The following is a 21,344-nucleotide window of genomic DNA, read 5'->3' as shown; positions in this document are numbered from 1 at the left end:
CTTATTAGCAGGATGTGCCCAGTCCTTCCCAAGTCTTTCTGTGTCGAATTTATTTAATCCTTACCTCAATTATTTTGTTAGTCCTATCATTTAACATTTGAGAGAATAAGGGACCAGAAAGAGGTTAAATACCACGGTGTGCATTGTACACACAATCAGGGAGGCAGCTGGGCTCAACCGCAGTGAGACGCGGCATTCACACACACTGCTGAATGGCTGAAATGGAATGACGTTGGATGAGCTGAAACAGTTCTCACCTTAACCTTATTTTTAAAAAGCTGCAGCACAGTTATCTTTTCCAACTGCTTCCTTACCTCTCATCAGCATTTCTTTTGGTCAGCATTAAATCCTGCATCTAAAATGACTTTTTTTTTTGCCACAGTCCCAATAATGCTTTCAAGTTTTTTGAAAGACACAAACTCATCCATAATACTTATTGATACACTTCACACATACACGTGGTTTAATCTTCTTAAATGGTCTCTCTACATATATTTTCAGTCTCTCTCTCTCTCTCTCTCTCTCTCTCTCTCTCTCTCTCTCTCTCTGATTGAAAGAACCTGTATATTTCCTGAAAAGGGCTTTGTTGTGTGGCTTTTTCTTCCTTATTCCAGGATATGATTTCCAATTTGATTTCCTACACCTGCTTTTGAAAAAACCTGTTACTTTTCCTTACTTATCAATAGTGGTACTTAAGGGGCTGGAGAGATAGCCCAGCAGGTAAGGCTACTGGCTGCTTTTGCAGAGGACCTGGGTTCAATTCCCACCACCCACATGGCGGCTCACAACCATCTGTAACTTCAACTTAAGAAAAAAAAATCCGATGCCCCCTTTTGGCCATCAGCGGTACTGCATGCAAGTGGTGTCCCGACATACATGCTGGCAAAACACCCATACGCAAAATGAAATAAAAATAATTAAACAAAATAGTGGCAACTAAAGAAAAAACCCTCTTCTTCTCTTATGATGGCATTGGCATTCCATTTTAAACCTCTTCTTTGGTTCTTGATGAAGTTTTTAAGTAACTCCGAAACCTTTACTATGCTCAAGCGATTATACTACACTTCACTTTGGTTTGTCACAACATGAAATCTAAAGGAAGATGAAGTTTGCTACCAGCAATATACACTTAAACAAAAGTCATCCTCTTTAAAGTTATGGTGGCACATGAAATGTAAGCATAGCTTCTCTCGCCTAAACCTGTTTTTTGTTGTTGTTGTTGTTGTTGTTGTTGTTTTGTTTTGTTTTGTTTTGTTTTGTTTTTTTTTTTTTTGGCAAAGGGCAATTAGAATATACTTTTCACTAGAGAACTGAAGGCTCTCTCAATTTACATTTCTGACTGGAGTACGCACACCATTGGCTCTTCATGTCAGGGGAAATGAAGAAAACCAGTGTTACCACAACAGTTGTTTAAGAGTATACTGACAACTGATTACACTAGGAATTCATTATTTCATTTTTGAAATGAAACTCAAAATCATAATTAGGAATTCTGATTTGAAAAGAAACGTAAGCCAAGCTGTTGGCGTTCTGCATACTAATATTCCCATCTAGTGTGGAGGGCCCACAGTGTGGCAGAAAATGAACCGATGCAAGCCACAAATTTTCATGTTGTAATAACAATCCCACATTAAGGCGACGAATACAAATAGAGAGCAGAGGGTTTGTATTATGAGCCCCCCCGGGGGGGACTGGGGGTGGGGCAGGGGCGTCTGTGACCTCCACTGACCTCCAGCTGCTTAGCTTACAGACCACAAAGGTAAAATAGCTACCGCAGAAGGATCTGAGCTCTTAACTCTCCTCTATTCTCCTTGATCCCCTCATTCTGAACAGCAGATTGAATTCATACAGGAAGCTCTAGGATTCCACATCATGGTCGGAATGGAAGGTGGAGGAGTGAGGATCGTGGCTCCGTCTGCTTTCTATGCATTGCTCGACTCATTCTGCAGCCTGCACGGCTGAACAGCCGCTTTTGGGTTCACGGTCAAGGTCACATATTGAAACTTTTCTGCTCTGTACTTGGGCTGCCAAGCACAGAGGAGAGTTTAAAAGTCAGAGGACTGCTGCCGCGCAGGGGAGCTTCTCAGAGTCAAATAGCAGATGGAAGCTTTAAAAAAAATTTTATTACTAATGTGAAATCAGTTGCTAGACGGTGGAAACAATGACTGACAATATTGGCAGCTGGGACGCGACCCCATGAAAGTTCCTGAAGAGTAATCAATGAGAGAGTGTGTGCAGCCACTCTACCTTAAATACACCGAGTCGAGATATAAAAATGTTAAATGGCTGAGCATTAAATTTAAATGATGGAGAAGAAAGATGTGCCCAAGGCACTTGCCCCGAGTCAGAGAGGGAAGATTGTCACAGGTTACTGAACCAGAACAGAAGTTTAGAGGTTATCAAGGGAAAGAAAAGACCTTGAAAAAAATCACGGTGACCAGAAAGATCACTAATTGTGTCTAACTGTAAATGCTCACATGCTGTAACCGTTTTAAATATCACTGGTGTGTTCCGGAAACGACCATCAAGAAAGACGGATGTGCGCTTTTATTTGCATAGCACTTCAAAAGTAGTCTTTACTACAGCCCTTTCTCTCCGTACTTGGATTTTACACAGTTAGTTCTCAGGGCGCTAAGAAACGACTGTATGCCAAGGCTTGTTCTTTCTCCTCCTCCTCTTCCTCTTCCTCTTCTTCCTCCTTCTCCTCCTCTTCCTCCTCCTCCTCTTCCTCCTTCTCCTCCTCTTCCTACTTTTCCTTCTCCTCCTCTTCCTCCTCCTCTTCCTCCTCCTCTTCCTCCTCCTCCTCTTCCTCCTCCTCTTCCTCCTTCTCCTCCTCTTCCTACTTTTCCTCCTCCTCCTCCTCTCCCTCTTCCTCCTCCTCTTCCTCTTCCTCTTCCTCCTCCTCCTCTTCCTTCTCCTCCATCTCCTCCTCCTCCTCCTTATTCGTGGCTATTTTTACTCTTTTTATTTAGATTTCAAAATAGGTCTTTGGAATGGTGAGCATTCAGGAAGGGAGGGATAATGTAATACTCTGGTGGTCCAGCAGTGGATTCTGACCGCTAGGGTCCTAGCAGTGTGAGACCCTGAGCTGAACGTTTGACTTCCTTGAGCCTTGGCTGACTTGTAAACAACAACAACAACAACAACAACAATGACAACGACGACAATGAGTAATACCAATACACCAGTGTTATTGTATACACCAGTCTTAGTCTGCCTTCAGATGCTGTAACAGAATGCCTAAAACTGGGAAGCTTATAAAGAAGAGAAGTTTATTTGTCTTATATTTCTGGGGGATGGGGAAACCAAGGAAAGACCACTAGAGATTCTGTGTGGCTCTGATGAGGACCTTGTGATGCTTCAACTTGTAGCTGTGAGTGGAAGAGGAAGGCACATGGTGATAGCCATCTAATCAGAACCTGTTTGTGATTGCTAACTCACTTTCCCGTGAGCTACATCAATTTCCTTGTGAGGTTAGAGATGCCACAACCCAAGCCATACTTAGAGACCCCAGCAGCTCTCCATACCGTTCCATTGGCACACTTGGGCGTGCGTTCTGGTGGACACTGACCACTTCAGGGCCCAGTGGAGTAACACACTTGAAGTGCTGGGCAGAGAGTCTGAGCCAGAGTGCCCTTCTGAAAACGCCAGCTCTGGCTTCACTCGGATCTGACGCTGCTGCTATTTGAGGTGACACGCGGCTGGGCGATGCTGTGAATTACCCACTGAGTTAGTGCCAGGAGGTTTCCTCTTTGGCTTATGCTCTCTCTGAAAGCGGCATCAACACAGGAATGACAGATATGGGCATCCTAAACTATCGGTAAAGTATTGCTTGGTGTTGACTAAACACGGACCATATAATTATAGGAATAAATAATTGCTCATCCTTAATTTTAAAGGTGTATATGGCTGAGGGCGTTTATTTTTATGAGTTGTTAAAGCAGTGCTGTCTAATTACCAGGAGAAGAATGGCTCCTAGAATTGGGTAGACATTAATTTTAAAGACTCAAGAGACAGCTCCATCAGGACCATTAAGGCCTCAAATAGAACCTAAAATTTCATGATACTGAAATACTCAGCTGATCATCCCCTCCCTCCACCAAGAAAACTGTCATGAATTTCCCAAAAGGTAGCAGAAAATACTCCTACTAAAGTACAGCACACTAAATCCCATAGACGTAGCCCTCCCGGCCACTGAAAGGAACTGTACTTCAGATACGTCTGGCAGTCCATCTCTTGTGTGGAGGGAGGGGGTTAAAGAATAGCCCAGAAGATCCAGTGGATGAGATTTGTCATGTGTGGTGTAAAATGATGTATGAGGCTCTCGTAGGAAGGTGGGCCAAATTCTGAGGTGAAAACGAAACGAAACAAAACTAAGCTAAGCTAAACACCCCACAACCTTCATCTTTGACTAGGGAGTGCCTCCATTTTTAAAATCTGACCTCTCTCTATGGCTCTGTAGTCCCTTCTGGTATGAAACGGTCAAAAATGGATACCAGCTACGGACAGGGAAATGCTATATTCTGTGAAGCTGGTCGACTGGGTGTGGGGGTGTCTGGGAAGGAAGATAGAAACACTTTCTTTCCCATTTCCTATTAATTTTACATAAGCCAGATATCATGCAAAGGAATGTTAGATAAAGGCGATCACTCTCCATCCGCTAACAGAAAACATGCGCTTCGTGTTTTCTGGGTCACAAGTGCCACTCTTGCTCTCTCGGTTGTCGGATCTCTGAAGTTTGGACTCTTGGATTTGTGACTTCTGCCCTTTTCGTGTCTGCAGGCAATTATCTTAGAGGGCTGGGTGATTGTCCCTCTGCACTGACTACCAGCACTCGCTCTGCCTTGAAGATGGGGTCCAGACACCATCACTGTCTCTGGGGTAGGGTGATCTGTAGAACTTTAAAACCTGGCTGCCCCCCACTTCCTTACTTTTCCATAATCCTTTATGGATGTCACTTTATCACTGATGGTTTTGCTATCATGACTGACAGTTGTATCCTCTAAGGCTGGGGTTCTGGAAATTGACAACACTGTCAGAATCATTAGTACTTAATTAAAAACCAACTAAATCCGGATCTCCAGAGAGGTGAGACCCAGGCAAGGTGTCTTTAAACATAGCAGTCCTCAAACTGCTCACCTGTGGATCCCTTTGAACTAGAGATTCAGATTCAGTAAGGAGGAGTAGAGAAGTGGTTCTCAAGCTGTGGGCCGCCACCTTTTGGGGGGTCAAATGACCCTTTTGCAGGGGTTGTAGCATTAGGAAGGTTGAGAACCAAGAGTGTGCCTTCGCAGCAAGGTTACTTTGCTGAGACACCTCAAAATTGCTCCCCCCCATCAACAGTCTTACTTGTACCCCTATCTATGTTTCTATCTGACGCTCACACTGTTGTAGCACCTAGGACCACTCCTTCCCACCATGCTAGCTCTATCTGCTGCTGTGATTTTAGGCTTTCCCATAAGTGCATCCCAGCTCTGCCTCCTTCTTGTGTCTATGTTAATCTCTTCCGGGACACAACACAGTGGAAGAGCTTAACGGACACGAGGACAAGAACAAAGGGGCCACTGCTGCCCCGTCATGTCCTAGTTCCGATCATATGGCTCCTTTCATGGATGCCCCAGCCCTGCTCTCTTTCCTTGCAGGCTCTTGTGACCTTGAGTGACCCCTGCCCCCTTCACCCTCCCCTTTCACCCTTACATTTTCCTTCCTCTCCCTACTCTCCCTTTGACTCGCTTTGAACAGACCAGCACAAATACAAGCAGAGGTCTTGTCTATCTGTTAAGTGTTTTCCTTAGACTTTAAGTACTGTTTGTTCATTCAATCCCATGACTTTGCTTTGTGAGCGCTTCTGTCCTTCCATGCATAGATTGTACCCCTCTCTTTAATTTTAGGTGAAACTGTGCTAGGCTCTGAGTAGTTACTATTTGGAGTACTGACCACATTACTAAAGGTTATCTTACAGTCTCTGTGTGGATCCACCAAGCTAATTATAGTCCGTGGCTCCCAGAGCTTGCACAGAGGTAGTCTGGGTGCTTCAGGCAACTTAGCAGGAGAGGTGGTAGAATGTCATGGCCTCACAGCAACACCTGACTTTTCTGCCCATCAATTTGCCATTGCTAGCTCAGGGCAGTTCACAGATTTTACAGAAGGTGGCGCTATGTTCCTTTTGATGATGTCATACTCAGTGCCTGGATTTCCCCTTCACGCCTGGGAAGCATCTACAGTGTAGACTTCAGGGTGGACAGGGAAGCTAGGGAATGGGGTCCAAACTGTTTGAAACGTGTTCAAAGCCCTAGAAAAGATGGTGATTAGGATTGAAATAAAAATACCGTTTTTTGTTACTTTACATGTATTATCATTTCAAAGGGTTATTGAGCTCTCAGAAGAGAAATTATGGAGCTATTTTAGTCTAACTATTTACTACATGAGACCATTAGGTATTTCTTTCCAGCCTGAGAAACAGGCCTGTGACTCTAGAGAACTCTGGAACCTTTAGTCTAGTGTTTTCCTTCCAAGGTTTCCAGACACGGTTACCCTGAAGTCTCATTAGTTGTCTTTTCTTCCAAGCGAGTTGAAGTTAAAAGTTTCACATGTGTCCTCACAGTGAAGCTCCCTTCTCTCTCTCTCTCTCTCTCTCTCTCTCTCTCTCTCTCTCTCTCTCTCTCTCTCTCTCTCTCTAAAGGTGGACAAGACTGAACCTGGGGCCTAGACCAGTTAGGCAAGCACTCTACCTACCCCTCGGCTCCCACCCAGCATTTCCACTTTCTTTTTCTTATTTTCTTCTGCTTTTAATTAGAATAATAATAGACGGTTGTCTGTTGGTATCATATTTCTGCAGAGATGGATTTGGGAAACAGCCATCTCGACAGTGTGAGAACGACGCTCATGTCCCCTAGAGTGGCACGGGCAGGGTGAGGACAACTTCAGTTCTCGCTTTTGATCTTGTTTCTCCCGCTAATATTCCTCATGCATTATGCCTTCAAGGAGGAGGGCAACAGGAAAAAGCAGAGGACTGTGAGGGTGAAGAAGGGAACTACAGCGTTGCCAACAGACTCCCCAGAGCCAATCAGTGTGGGTAAAGCCGTGGCTGTGGATCCACTCCGCTATTTATTGCCATATATTTTAGCCACTGAGATTTGCGGATGACCGTGTTTTGCTTCTGCAGGGTTCTAAGACTCAATATTCCACTTTACTTCGTCGCCCATAGACTTGGTGGAACATGCGCAATGAGTTTTTCAACAGGTTTATAGATTTCAAGCGGATTGACCACTGGGTGCCTGTCTCACTGATGCTCCCCTGTAACTCCAACAGGAGGATGAGGCTGCACTTCCCACCTGGAGAAACGGAAGCCTGGAAGGTTCATTACCACATCAGGGTCGTGGAAACTGGTGGTTCAGTGAGCAGGTTTTGGATCTGTACATCCATAATTTCCAACTTCTCCCCACGGCTATTTCCCCTAGCAGAATCTTAAGTGTTAAACTGATGGTTGTGCATTTAGGCCCACTGCTGCTGCTACTATCCTGGGTGTCAGGAATCTGTCTGTGGTATTATAGAAATAAAACGGTATCACAATTTGGAAGGAGAAAAGAAGCGGGGGAGGGGATTTCAATCATTTTGACAAAGAGCCTTTTAAAAAAGCTTAATCTTCTATGGTAATAATGCTATTTGCATTGTAAAAGTGCTTTAAAGATGAAAAGGAAAAAAACCATTACTCCATTAACACGGTGCCATCAAGTTGCACAGAGGAAGTGAAGAACAAGCAAGGGACGCCTGTGTCCTAGGGGTCCCGCCAGGTGTGAGTTGCAAAGCAAGTTGGTTACAAGATCCTTGGGCATCAGTGTCACTGTCCCCAGGTCTCTGGATGTTTCCTCTTTTACTTTATTCCACATTAATAATTCACCTTCCTGGAACGTTGCCTGACTATCTCAACCTAAGCCTCCTTCATTTATGGTGGTAAATACTTAAGGAGAATGTTTGCACAGAGTTACTCAGGGATATTTGATCACAGATTGAAATGTGAACATGTGCCTTCGGAATCTGCAAAATTTATGCTATTTGCCTGATATCCCGATGAAGGTATTTTAAAATCAATCATAGGAAAAGGCATTTTATCATCTATATTTCTTTTATGTTCATTCTCAGTTTAAGAGATGCGCGACAATTATTTTTCTTATCCACACCACTTAATGAAATGCAGAATCTTCCACGCTATAAACTGGCACCCCTGGTTTGTCTTCTACATTATTGCCCTGGTCAGTTTTTTCTTCAGCAAGATAGCTGATGATACAATTAGGCGACATTCATCATGACAGGTGAAGGATGAACACCTCACTCTACTTTCCAGTCAATAAAATGGTCAGATGTTATCTAGAAATAGCACCTTCGTGTAACATGAATCTTTCATCAACCTCGCTACAGTTAAATCCTAAGACTTTAAAATGCTTGGTCCCTGCCAATTATCTGGGATAAGACTAACCCCACTACCACTCGCAGCAGTAACTACTACATTTAACCCCCGGGGCTGAGCTTTGCCCAGAAAAGGCGCTGTTTGCTCTGAGAGCCAAGGGTGCCAGAAGAAGCAAGGCTAAGAAATAGTTAATGTGACTCAAGCTCGGAATGTTTGCTTTCAAAATGAGAAAAGGACTTGCTCTCCTCACAGCACAATTGTTCTATTTCTATTTTTTAATAGACACCACTTTACAGACTAGCTGGACCCCATTTTTCCAGCTAAAGTAAAAAAAAAATTAAAGGATTTATGATAATCCTCCGTGGATAGTTGTGGGCGGTTCGTTTTCCACCGGAGCCTTCTCTCTCTGTTACACTGCAAACATTTCTCAGCTTCTTGCTACACTTTCATCCCGAGACTACTCAAGCGAGGAGAAAAAGAGTCTTACCAGATAAGCAACAATTCATACTGTACTGGGGAATAGTTCACACTCTCCCTGTCTATTTCTTAGCAGTAACTTCTTCAGGCTTTTAAGCCTAGACTGTCAAAACACCCAAAGGAGTCCTACCTTGCCGACGTACTGATAATCGGATCCCGTGTATTCCTCCAGGAGGAAGAACTGATTCCACATCCAACTCCTTTTAGAACGGCTCAGCTCATTCCTGCTGTTCGCAGAGAGCTCCAGGGCCCTCCTCTTTGCTGGGAAGCCACTAGTCCTTTTAGATAACGGGTTTGAGAAAGTTGGGTAGGGCTGGCCGACCCAAAAGAGCAGCAGGAAGTACCGGTAAGTTCTCATGCTGATGGCAAGGCAGGCAGTCGAGCGTCTGGGTAGTGAGTTCCCCTTTCCTTAATGCGTCTCTTTTCACCGCACCAGACCCAGGCTCATTCCTCCTTTCTTCCTTAATGTTCTTTGCTTGGCTTTCAGAGGGTATCTGGAAAGAATAATAACATACCAAGCACTTTAGAGATGCTTAAAATTCAGCGTTAGAGCAAATAGGCAGGAGCAAGAATGCAGAAAGTTGAATGGCAAAATAGCAACAAGAAACGTTGGCTATCAATTTTGAAACCAGGACAACAGTCTTTTAGGTACACGGAAGGGGATGTGCGGAACAAGGAGGCACATGCCCGGCAGGAACTGCTCTTTCTGTTTTCCCCCTTTGTATCTCTTGCAAATCCGACGTTAAGTAATAGCTTTGCCAGAGTTCAACGCGCCACGATGGATAATTTCACTACTCGTTTGCTTTGGAATATGTGGGCCGAGATCTGGTTAGAGGAAACGAGTTTGTGTTTCTGATTCCATTTGCATATTTATCTCCATGAACAAGTCCAAGGCAAAGAATACCGCAGACAATTTAAATGCAATCGCAAGTGGATCATTTTGAAATTTCACTGGAATATTCTGAGCACCTGGGATGTGCCAGGCATGAGGCGAGGCAGAACTTATTCTGCAGACTCTTGGCTGAGGAGATGTGCTATGATGGATCAGCTAGGTCAAATAAGGTTGGAAAACACCATACGCCTTCTCTTCAAAATGCAGATTTGCAGAGGGAAGTTTTTGAAGTCATATATATATATATTTATATATATATATATTTATATATATATATTTATATATATTTATATATATTTATATATATTTATATATATATTATATATAGCGTGGTGGTAGTAGGCTTGTGTTTAATCCAAACTTTGCAAACTTTATCACCCCCTACCCCATGAGAACTATTTACACAGAATTTATATTTTTTAAGAACCTTGCAATGTACTTCATGTTGGTCCCTTGCCATGCACTGTTTCAGTTCACTGAGAAACTGGCTCTAGAAAGTCACCAGGCTCAGAATGTCACCCAAGATCCCTTGTCTAGGGATGGGTTGTCTCCTGAACTCTGACAGGGAGGAAAAATACCAGAAAGCAGGCCGAGAGCAAAAGCATTGTGTCCTAGAGAGTAGCTAAGAGGTGAGCCCTTTCTACCCGAGGGGACTATCGTCTGTCTGCCCCATGCCAGGAAAGTGCCTACTGTGGAAACAGGAAGTTGGAAGTTCAGCCAGGAGAAGCTCATCTATTGAAAGAAAGCTCAGTTGAGAACTGCAGCCGAGGTTGTAAGTTCCTCATTTGATGACATTTCTATCCCTTTCTGTTGAAACTACCTGTCAGGTACTTTCTACATATCAATTTACTTCTGTTTGTGATATATTTAGTGAACCCACTCATCAGAAACTGAAGGGATAGATCATCTCCCAGATCATGTGGAATAAACATGCAAGAGTTAAATAAACAGTATTTCAATTTCCCCAGGAAATCCTTGAATTGTATCTTTAGAATTCATGTGTGCTATCAGCAATCAGATTGGTCAAATAGTTTCTGATTTTCATGAATGAATTAAGCAACCCCCAGTATCACAGTGGGAACTGCTGACTGTGTGATTTTCAGAAAAGTCAGCCATTAAACAATGTAATTATTTTTATGGCGAATATTAATTTTCAAGAAGCCAATCTATTTTTTAAAAAAAATCCCAGGGCCAGACTCTTGGTACAGATGGCCTGTTTGATTCCATGGCTTACATAAGTAAGGCCTTGCATGCCATATTACCAAGCTACACTTTCCCTCGCCTCACATTCCAGGAACACTGGCATTATAGTCCAGTCCCACCACATCTGGTCTAAGTTTCCCAGAAAAAAAGAATACAGTGGATCTAATAAATGACATATTTATCATGCCACTTGAATATTTTCTTGAGTATTGCACCCATAAGCACAAGAGCTTTGGGATGAGAACACCATGTGAACCGGATGGGAATGTCTTCCTTAAACCACAGGGATAAGCGCGCCTTAGGTGCTCTGTTCAGTATTTTTCCTTCTCTCAATTGTAAGAGAGGGATCTACTCGATCCTTACCATTCTATCACGCAAACATACAGTCGACAAGGATCTTAACTTTTGTTTCCTTCAATCCCAGCAGTGAGTAATTATAGACATTTAACACGGTACTGAAAACATTCTCTAGGGTGGAAGTGAAATATTCCATCATATTCAGGACTTTCAAACCTTTATTCCATTCTTCTGCACCTTCCTGACAGCAGGCTGGGGAGGCGGGAAGCTCCACAGGTGACTGAGCTTGCACCGTTACTTATTAGTCAGGTTAGGAAAACGCTAGGCAACAGCACATGCGTGGGTCCTCGGGCCCAGCCCTGGTGTGGGATGATTCTTCCTTCTCTTGTGGGTTAGAGCAGTGAGGGGCCTGAGCGTGCCTGTGGAGAAAGCTCTCCGGCGACACTTACTCATTTTTAGAAATAGAGATTACACTGAGGTTGATTCAGTGAAAATGACATTTTCCCTAATTTCCCACATTCACCATTATTTGCAAAGACAAATCCTGCAGTGAAGAATTACACGTCTGCTGCTCTGCTCCGTGTGTGCCCCATGGTGCTGGCAGGAGAGAGGGATGCAGAGAATGGCGGTGTCAGCTGCTGAAAAGCCTGACTCCTAAAGGCCATTTTAAAGAAAAATCGATCCCTGTGGGCGTTGTATGCAAACTCTACAAGCTGTTGCCACTTGAATATTAAATATTAGTTCTTTTTTAATACCACAGATACCAAAATGTCAAGTATTTCATTTTTTTTCTTAGTTGGTAATGAGCTTTTAAAACGATGCAAATTTAAGCAGAGTTTCCAGTGTTCACTGTAACATTAGTTTTGCTACAACCCAGTTCCTATATCAGTCTGACAGGCTGAGACCTAATGAAAAAAACCTCAGTCTGTAAAACAGGACGACATCGATCTGCTCATATTTGATGCTAATGTTTTAGAAGGGTGCATTTCTCTGTTATCTCTATGAATTTGGAAGAGCTACCTAATTCCATTTGACCTCGGATTTTTCTTTTGTTGGCAGAGTTATTTTAGAATCTATCTCAGAGAGGGGCAGTTTGAGGAGTAAATGAGTTTGCATTCCATGCACAGAACCTAAAGCAGTGCCTGACACTTAAAAGTGTCTGGCTAAATAAGTACTAGATATCAGTATTCTTGTTATTAGTATTTGAGGTGCAATCACAGATCCAAATATGGCACACAAGGAGGGTCTGAAGATGGTCCGGAATACACCTCTAACCAAGTCAAAATTCTTTCAAGAATAGAAAGACTTTAGAATCAGGGTAGATTCATCTGCTAATTGGTCACCTTTTCCTGGCATTCAACTAAGCTCTGACAGTTACAGAGAAAGCAAACCCTTATCCCTGTGACCACTGCACACACCAAGGACAGGAACACAGACAAAAAAGCAAAGCTCACTTAAAGAGCAAAGCACTCACAGAACCTGTGTGTTTTTCTTCCATTTTACAATGGTGAGATTGAGAATAAATCTTTACTGTATTCAGGTGTAAAAAAAAATAACAATGCCTGCGTCAATTTAGTAGTTTTGGCTTTGTACAAATGGTCCTGGCAATTAGCACGCTGAGAGGATTCGCATGTAGTGTTAGAGAAGAATTTCATGTAGCAAGAATGGATATTATTTATATTTTAGATTTTGCTTAATTCAACATTACAGAGTGGGGAAAAAAAAATCAACACACTCCAAGCATGGGTCTGTAAGGTTCAACAACAGTAACAACAGCAACCACTTCCCCAGGGTTCAAGGTGTTGGAGGTCAGGGACTGAGGAGGTGCTGAAAGTCATCAGAGCTTTGAGGAATGTGGAAGGCTGGGCATTCCTGAGCACTGGAGCTGGGAGAGGTGCATGTGGGGAGCACTAATGGATGTGCGGCTCACACCGTGGGCTTCCCAAGTGGTAGGACAAAGAGCTGAGGCCATGCACACATACTGGGTTTAAAAATAGCAGGCATGGTGCCCAAGAGGCAGAAGACAGAGAGAGGGAGAGGGAGAGGCCTCCCTTGTGTGTCCCTCCTTTTCTGCCTATTGGCACCAAGAGCAAATCAGCTATGTGTCTAACTGTTAGACTCACAAACAACTCTATACAAACTCAAATTGAACTAATTACAGTCTAATGGCAGTTTAGGAAGACTCTGACTCTCTTTCTTTTGGGAGCAAACTTGATTTTTCTTAAAGGCGATTATCGTAAGCTCTGGAAGATGGTTTGTAAAAGTGCTTAATCCAGACAAACAGTTTGAGTCTTATAGAAGCCTTCACTTTAGTGATATGCAATAATCTAATTAAGGTGTTTATGTATAGAGGGGCAAGTCCCCCACCCCCAAAACTTGAGTAATTGCATATGTGGAGACCGTGTTTGCATAGAAGATGGTATAAACTTTAATCTTCATAAGAATTCTTTGTCAAGTCCAGGATTTACTCACACTTTGCCATTTAGAATGTTGGACACATCAGTTCAGGTTCTACCAATTTCCAACATGTAATGATTAATCCAGAAGCAGAGTTGATGTCTCCCATTGATTAACAAAGCCTTTCCCTTAAACTGTCAAACTTTAATAATAGAAAAATGTTTCATTGGTTATGTGGAACAAGAAGAAGAATTACAAGGTCTTCAAGTTCCCTAGAGCACTTTGGAATCACCTTTCACTCACAAATCATTAATATGCTAATTAGAAAATGCCTCCATTGATTGGAATTGCTTCTCTGGTGACTTATGTTTGCTAACAGTTTGAATGACTCAACTGTATTATCTGGTTTTGATGCTGATTCCATTACACTATTTGCAGACAAATAGTATTAGATATATTGAAAGATATAATTACACTAATGCTTTAAAGTTCAGCATACATTTGACCTAGTATTCTTGATTAATTCTAATCATACAATGGTACTAATTCTACCTCGTTTACAAACCCATTGTTTCATATGTGGGGTCTTTAGCTTGGTATTGAAAGCAATACAAACATTCCATAAAGCAATGTTGTTGTTGATATGCTTCAACTACTGACCATAGTAAAAGAATTTAAAATTTATTATGAAATTATTTCTTTAGATAAAGGATGTTGAATATATATCTATATAATAGCATACTATTTTACATGAGGCTACCCACAGAAAACATTACTGTAAGTGTCCTCTATGCTAAGTCATGTAACCCATAAATATAGCTTGTATTAATCTTTAGTACCTTTCCTTTTCCATTTTATAATGAATGAAGTAGAAGACAGCTAGTAGTTTATAACTACTTAGCTTTATTCATGACCCCATTGCACTCCAACCATGAGTACGATGTTCTTTTTAAAAATTGTTAGGCAGTGTCATACATTAATATAATGAATTTTAGTTGTTTTTCTCCCTCATTCTTGGCCCATCCCTCTGCCTTTCCCATTGAAACCCATCTCCTTTTAAAGTTCTTTCTGTGTGATACACTCAGTTGCATTGAGAGTTTCTTGCTTGGGTGTGGGTGGAAGGTTATTTATCGGAGCAAGGGCAACTATTAGTGGTCAACACCACTGAATAAGAGATAAGGCTTCCTCTAACAACCCTTAACTGTCAATAGTCCTTCAGGTTGGGGAGGCACCTCATGGGCCCTCTGCTGTTCACAATGAGGTGGGGACAGGGCCAGGCTTGTGTGGGTCTTGTATACCACAGCTGAAGGAGCTGCAGGAGCATAGCTGCTTTGCCACACCTAGAAGACTCCATCTTGCTCAACACTTCTTCATATGCTAGCTCATATATTCCTTCTGCTTCCTCTGATCATGTTCTCCAGGCCTACTCTGAGGGTAATGGGGATGTCATATAATGCATTAAAATCTAGCCAGTTAAAGAAGCAGAAAATATGAGGGGATGAAGTAAACTGATGCTAAGGAGACACATTAAAAAAGAAGTTAATAGCCAATTAAGTCTGTTGAGATTATTTTTTAATCACTGAACAAACTTTGGTGAATAGGTTGCTATGGGATGTGGCTAAAAATGCATCTGTTGGACATGGGGGATCTTCTGGAAATGGTGACAGGAGGGTAGCACCATCACAAAATATTTGGTAGGGATTTCACTTGAAGTCTTCATTTCTAAACCCCCATTCCATTTTTCTGTAAATGTCAAAGTCACTGTTGAGTAAAATTGGTTCCATTTCATGTGTGTAATGAACTCCACTGAAATGTGTCAAGCCGTTCTGGCACCTCTCGCCATGTAGCACTTCTCCTGTGCCAATGAATCATCATGGCAGCAGCCATCAAATGATGCCCGATTTTTTTTCGTAAATGTTTATATTTGTGAATAACACGCCAAGCTGTTTGCAAACGAATGCTTTTCCAGATGAAGCCATTTCAGCAATATTCCTCTCATTCTAAAATCATATCCCACACATTAGGTTAATGAAGATGAAAATCAAATGCTGTACAGCACATAAAACGGGGTTTTATGTGGAGTTGGGGCTGAAGTAGGATTTGGTTTGAGATTCACAAACACATGTGAATTAAAGACCACTTTTTGTTCCGCATCATGTAGGCATCTGCCTACATGATGTTACTGTCAGAGACATCATTGCAATGTGGGTAAAACCAGACTCTGCATGCCATATATCTGAGTTGAAATCCCTGTCTGCCCAACAATAGTTGGACAAATAGGGGACCCCAGTTTTCTTTATTCTAGTAACTACCTCTCAGATGCCTGTGAAGATGAAATTAAACAATTGAATATGTGTGGTTTGGCTTTTATGCTCATATGCCTACCATGACTTCGAAGTCAGAGAGAATGACTTAGCAGAGAGTTCATGTATGCCATCTTTGGGACATATACTGCTTCAAGTATTTCAATTTTGTCCTTTAAAAATGAAACATCAATGGTATCATAGTTATAAACACAGACCATAAAGCTAACTCATAGGACAAGATATGCCCACTGATGTAATAGGGCATGAGTATTATGGGTGTCACCAACTGCTCTCAGATTGGATTTGAGGCCTGCTCAATAGGAGAGAATATAAACCTGGTACTGTACACCCAGTTAAAAACCTCTGGCTAGAGAGGTCGTAATTCCTAGGGTTGAATTCATTACTGTTGTTTAGCAACATTGAGATTGTACTGAATTGCAATCAAAAGACTGTTTATACCCATAGTCAAATCTACTCTCATCCCTAACGAGAGAAGCATCTCTCTGCAGTGAACAGTGGTGAATGTAGATGCTCATGGCTGCTCAAGATGTTTAGAATAAATAATAGATGAGTGCTTATCCCTAAGCAGGACATTTATCTCTCCCTGTCTATGGGTCAGGTGATACCATGGTAGAGAAAACAGAACACATGCGTGAGCCTGAAGGAAGCTGGACTGTGAAATGCATCTTTACGACATTACCAAGCTCTTGAAAAAAGGATCTCACAGCAGCTAAAATTGTTTGCTCTGGGCCTGCAGAGATTAGGTCTGTGAACAGCCAATCATGGATTGATGTGGGCCTCTAATGAACTATCCACAAATGATGGATTATGGAATAGCCATTGCCTTAATTTATATACTTAAAGGTAGCCCACCAGACTCCAGTGGATGACTGCAAACCTGTGGGCACCCATCTGGTCCTGGCTAACATCAGTGGGGACAATGAAACAAAATGAAAAGGCATGAGGAGAGGACCTGTGGAGAGGAGGGAGATGGTTGGGATAGGTGGATGGGAGAGGAGAGTAAACAGAATATACTATATGTGTGGGAAATTGTCAAATAGATTTAACCAGTTTAAGAAATAAAGGAAAGTTTTAAATCATGTTAACCTTCAAAAATGAACAGATCCCCATTTCTGGACTAAATGTGAACCTCAGCGCTTCTCACTTTTATTTATGTCATTGTAGATCTGCCCTGTACAGCACTTCCTGCCCTGCCACACTCTGCCCTGTTCCTTATTGTATCCCCTTGTGACAGCTTACACCCAACTGTCACTTGTCACCTTCTTTTCATGGATCCACTTGCAACATTCCCTCATGTATCTTGCCTGGCTCCTAGGGGCCTTCAGGCATGTGAGCCCTGTCTTTCTCTACAAAGATTTACTCATGCAAAGAGAGAGAAAGAGAAAAGTATTTTAATTAGCTGTTCATGGTGTGAATTTTAAACGTTTCTGTAGCAGACCATATGCATAGGCTACAGAAATGTATGAAAGACTTGGTTTCATATTATTCTGTTTATATGTTTGGTTTCTCCGGCAGTGACATTATTTTATATATTTTTGGACATGTTGCCACTTAAGACAATGCAGCTTAAATGCAACTGGGAGATGTCAAAACTCACTAACCAGTTAGCATAAGTAGCCTCCAGATTTCAATGAGTTTGTACTTTTTTTCAGTACTTAATGAAAGGGCTACTTGGGAGAATCTGCTGTAGCTATGGGTAGGCAGGGGACAGGGTATTTTTGTCTGTATGAGAAATTTAAAACAGGTCTACCCTTATTAAGTTACAAAGAGGGTCACATGACTGGGCATGGTGCATTCAAGGCTTAAACTTGCACAAAGCATAATAGGAGTGCAGTTGTTATTAATTATTTTTGGTGATGTAATTCATCAGTTCTTATGTCAAATCTTTTACTGATTATTTTATTTTTTATCAGAGTCATCTAGCTTATCCACACTATTCTGGCTATCAATTAGTATATCTTGCTTCTGGACCATGTCAAGTACATCATGATCATCCTGTGAATAGCTAGTAGGAGTAGAAGCTCAGAGAGGTAGAGCAGCTTGTTAAGATCATTCGGTGAGCACATAATGAAGCTACACCCTAAGAGAGCCATCAGGTGAGAGTGGCCTTACCTTGACCCCTCATGAGGGAGTCACAGGCCAGGCTTAAAATAGCTGTGACCTTAGAGTTGATTCTTCATGACTCCCCTCAAAAATAGCACCATCTTGGGTCTCCAAGGGGCAAAAATAATCATCGTAAAGAATATTAGCTAAATAAGAACAGCAAACAAATATTTGCTCTGCACCAGGTAATAGGATAAATTTAAGTTCTGTAGCCATTTTCTGGGATGCCCTCTTGTTTGATAGTTGAGAAACACAGGTTTAGAGGATCTGGACTCTGTGCTCGGGGCACACAGTGAATGACTGGCCGTCATCTACAGATTTCTTCTTAACCAAGACATCTACCATCCTATGTGTATCTTGCTTATGGAAGCAGCGCCTAGATTTTCATTTACTCTCATTGCAGACAAAATTTGTACAAATTCATCATGAGCTTTCTAAACCCCCACCATGTTGAAAGATGAGGCGAGTGTACTGTTGTCTGGGTTATTCACATTCAAGGGAGGGAGCAACCGAAGCTCAGAGAGTAGTCACAAGGGCAGGCAGAGGAGATGAAGGAGAGAATCAGGGCCTGGCCATGGGAGGCCACAAAGACTTATGATCCAGTGCTGAGCGCTGAGCCTGGAATATAGTAACACCAAATAAAACAAGCCTGTGTGCAGAACGTAAGCCGTCATGCATGTAGAACCAGCTTCATGAGTTAATCTGATCTGACTAAGGACTAAGCATGAGCATATGGGGATTTTGGAGGGCTTGAAGGCATCACTATGGTGCAAACACAACACTTGGATACACACAACGATGACCTTAAACAGTCCAGGGAAGGTTCACGATCTCCTGAATATTTGGCACGAGAAAGCATCAATGCACAGAATGTTAGGATGACTGCACAAGATGTTATAGTGGTATCTACAAGATAGTTCTTGTGTAAGCTTCTGTGTGTCTGTAGGCTTTTGTTTCTCAAGTATGGAATAAGGGGGCTACATTAACACTAGGAGAAGCATATTAGACCCAGATTACCCACATGTGTCCCTTCACCAATACTTAAAAGGCATATGACGTTGTGAAGTGGCTGGACACGTTGAGCCTCAAGAATAGTAAAGTTGGAGTTTCAGTGGAGGTGCCGATTAAAACATCCCTTGTTCTCTTTTAAATCTCAAAGGAATGAAGAAATGAAGGAGTAGTTGATGAAATAAAAGATACACTCTTTACTTAAAAAATGTGGAAAAAGATGGCTTAGTGTAAAAGTCAAGTAGGATTTCTAGGTTAACTCTAGAATTGGGCTGGCTCCCAAGGAGCCTAGGTTACCCTTTATTTTGCCTTTAAAAAAACTGAAGGAAGAAATGGTTTGTACCTCTGGATTGCAAGTTCTGATTGCACAGTTCAGGGCCTGAGCAGATGAGCTTCCTTTGCCTGGCCAGTTCAACAAAGGGATGAAGAAAGTGATGGGTAGGCAAGATTCTGACCCCTAACCCCCGCTAATTAAAAACATCATTAGAAACCCAATCCCAAGAGCGGGTAAATCACTTATTTATTGATAATTCTTGAATTTACAGGTTTGCCCTTCGGAGTTGTTCACAACATCACTAAAAGGAAAAAAATATGAATAATTTAAAGATGGAGAGAGCTTAAAGATTCCCTAAAAATACCTTTTGCTTCAGGTCAATCAATGCTTTCTAGACGAAATAAATTCTTTTCCATCTTGCCCCACCTTAACACACACACACACACACACACACACACACACACACACACACACACAATCATCTAGATGATGTGGTTCAAACACTCGTCTGTTAATACTATAAAGCTACTGAGGCTATTCTCAACCCAAGAGGAAAACAGTATTTTTAGAGGTGTAGGGAGGAAACAGTCAAAGTGTCACTGCTGTCTGGATAGCTTTGTGCCTTCAGTGTGTTTTATGTAACATTATTTGCAGAGGACTCATACCCCAAATTAGATGCTTCTTAGAATATCTTGGTGTAATAATTTGGAAGAGATTTATTATAATATATAATGTATGACAATTTAAAGGGGCAGTACAGCATTCAAAGAGCTCCCTGGGGTTAAAAAAATGAAGGGGACTATGAAGGTGAAGACATTTTAACTAATTGGAGATGTTAGCTGACCATCAAATTAAACTTACCCTAGACAGCAAGACAATGTGCTTGAATGGGATACTGGGTGCAGAATCAAATTTGATTGCCTTCATTTGAAAACTTTAATTAGAACCCCTGTTTACTTGAGTCAAATTGTGCATAAAATATCACACAAAAACATTTTAAAAGAGAATTTTAATTATACCACTAAAGAAATGCCCCTGTTCAATGTTTACTAAACAGTTGCCAGAACGAGTTAATTAATACATGCTTAAATAAGTGAAAGAGAAGCAAGGGGAAGAGAGAGAGGGAGAGAAAAATCACATTTATCTTTTGTCAAGGTTTGCTGCAGTTGTCACCGGAGTTTTAACAACTGTCTATCACAGTTCACATGTGTAATTACAAACAACAGGACGCCAGAACCCTGCACAGGCCATTGGAGAGCACGTCCCCACTGGAAGCCCTTGTTTTGAGCAATTGCTCAGTGCTGCTGTCTGCTCCATGGTTGTCCAGCTAAGCACTTGTCCCTTCATCTTAGTGGTATCCTATCAGAACGTTCAGTTCTTTCCTTCCACAAATAGGTCAAGAATATGACTTTTTAAATCTTTAAAACTATAGAAAAAGAGTTTTAAATAAAAAAGGCCACATATGTAGAGAAAGAAAAGTTTGGGTAAAACTGAGTTTTAAATTTCTAATTTCAATTCTTTATTTAAAAATAAATTAAATGGGTTCCCCGCACCCAAATCCCGTGGGGAAGAGAGCAGACTACCCAGGAGTGCAGACATTCAGAGGCCACAGGACAGACTGCCACCTCTGCACACCTTGGCCCATATCCCTGGTCCAAGGGGAAACTGCACAGTGCCTTGTGACAGAGGGATATAGGAACAGACAGCTGCCAGTACCTGCAGTTTTGGTCTGTGACAAGGACCAAACTAATCCTGCCAAACAGCTCCCTGCACCCAAATCCCATGGGTGAGAGAGCTGGACCCTCAGAAGTGTGGATCCTCCTGAGAAGTCAGAGGAGAATACCCTCTGCCCACAGTCCAGACCCAAGAGGGAATCGCATAGTGCCAACTGTGCCCGCGGGGTGCAAGGACCTACAGGAGCAATCAGGGGCAGGACTCTTTGATTTCTGCCCGTGCCTA

At 42.0% G+C, this 21,344-nt stretch overlaps 1 protein-coding gene across 1 annotated transcript in view; it reads right to left on the bottom strand.

Annotated features, from left to right (window-relative positions):
- Positions 1-21,344, bottom strand: part of Cdh6 (cadherin 6) — a 138,942-nt gene that overhangs the window by 49,826 nt on the left and 67,772 nt on the right. Inside the window, exon 3 of the mRNA XM_032898755.1 lies at positions 9,015-9,378. Within this exon, the coding sequence (XP_032754646.1) occupies positions 9,015-9,242 (228 nt within the window). The 5' untranslated portion in view covers positions 9,243-9,378. The remainder of the gene's footprint in view (positions 1-9,014; positions 9,379-21,344) is intronic.

Source organism: Rattus rattus, chromosome 3 (assembly GCF_011064425.1).
Source record: "Rattus rattus isolate New Zealand chromosome 3, Rrattus_CSIRO_v1, whole genome shotgun sequence".
NCBI classification, from domain to species: domain Eukaryota; kingdom Metazoa; phylum Chordata; class Mammalia; order Rodentia; family Muridae; genus Rattus; species Rattus rattus.
Note: the sequence above shows the minus strand (reverse complement) of the source record. Positions and strands in the feature narration are given on the sequence as shown.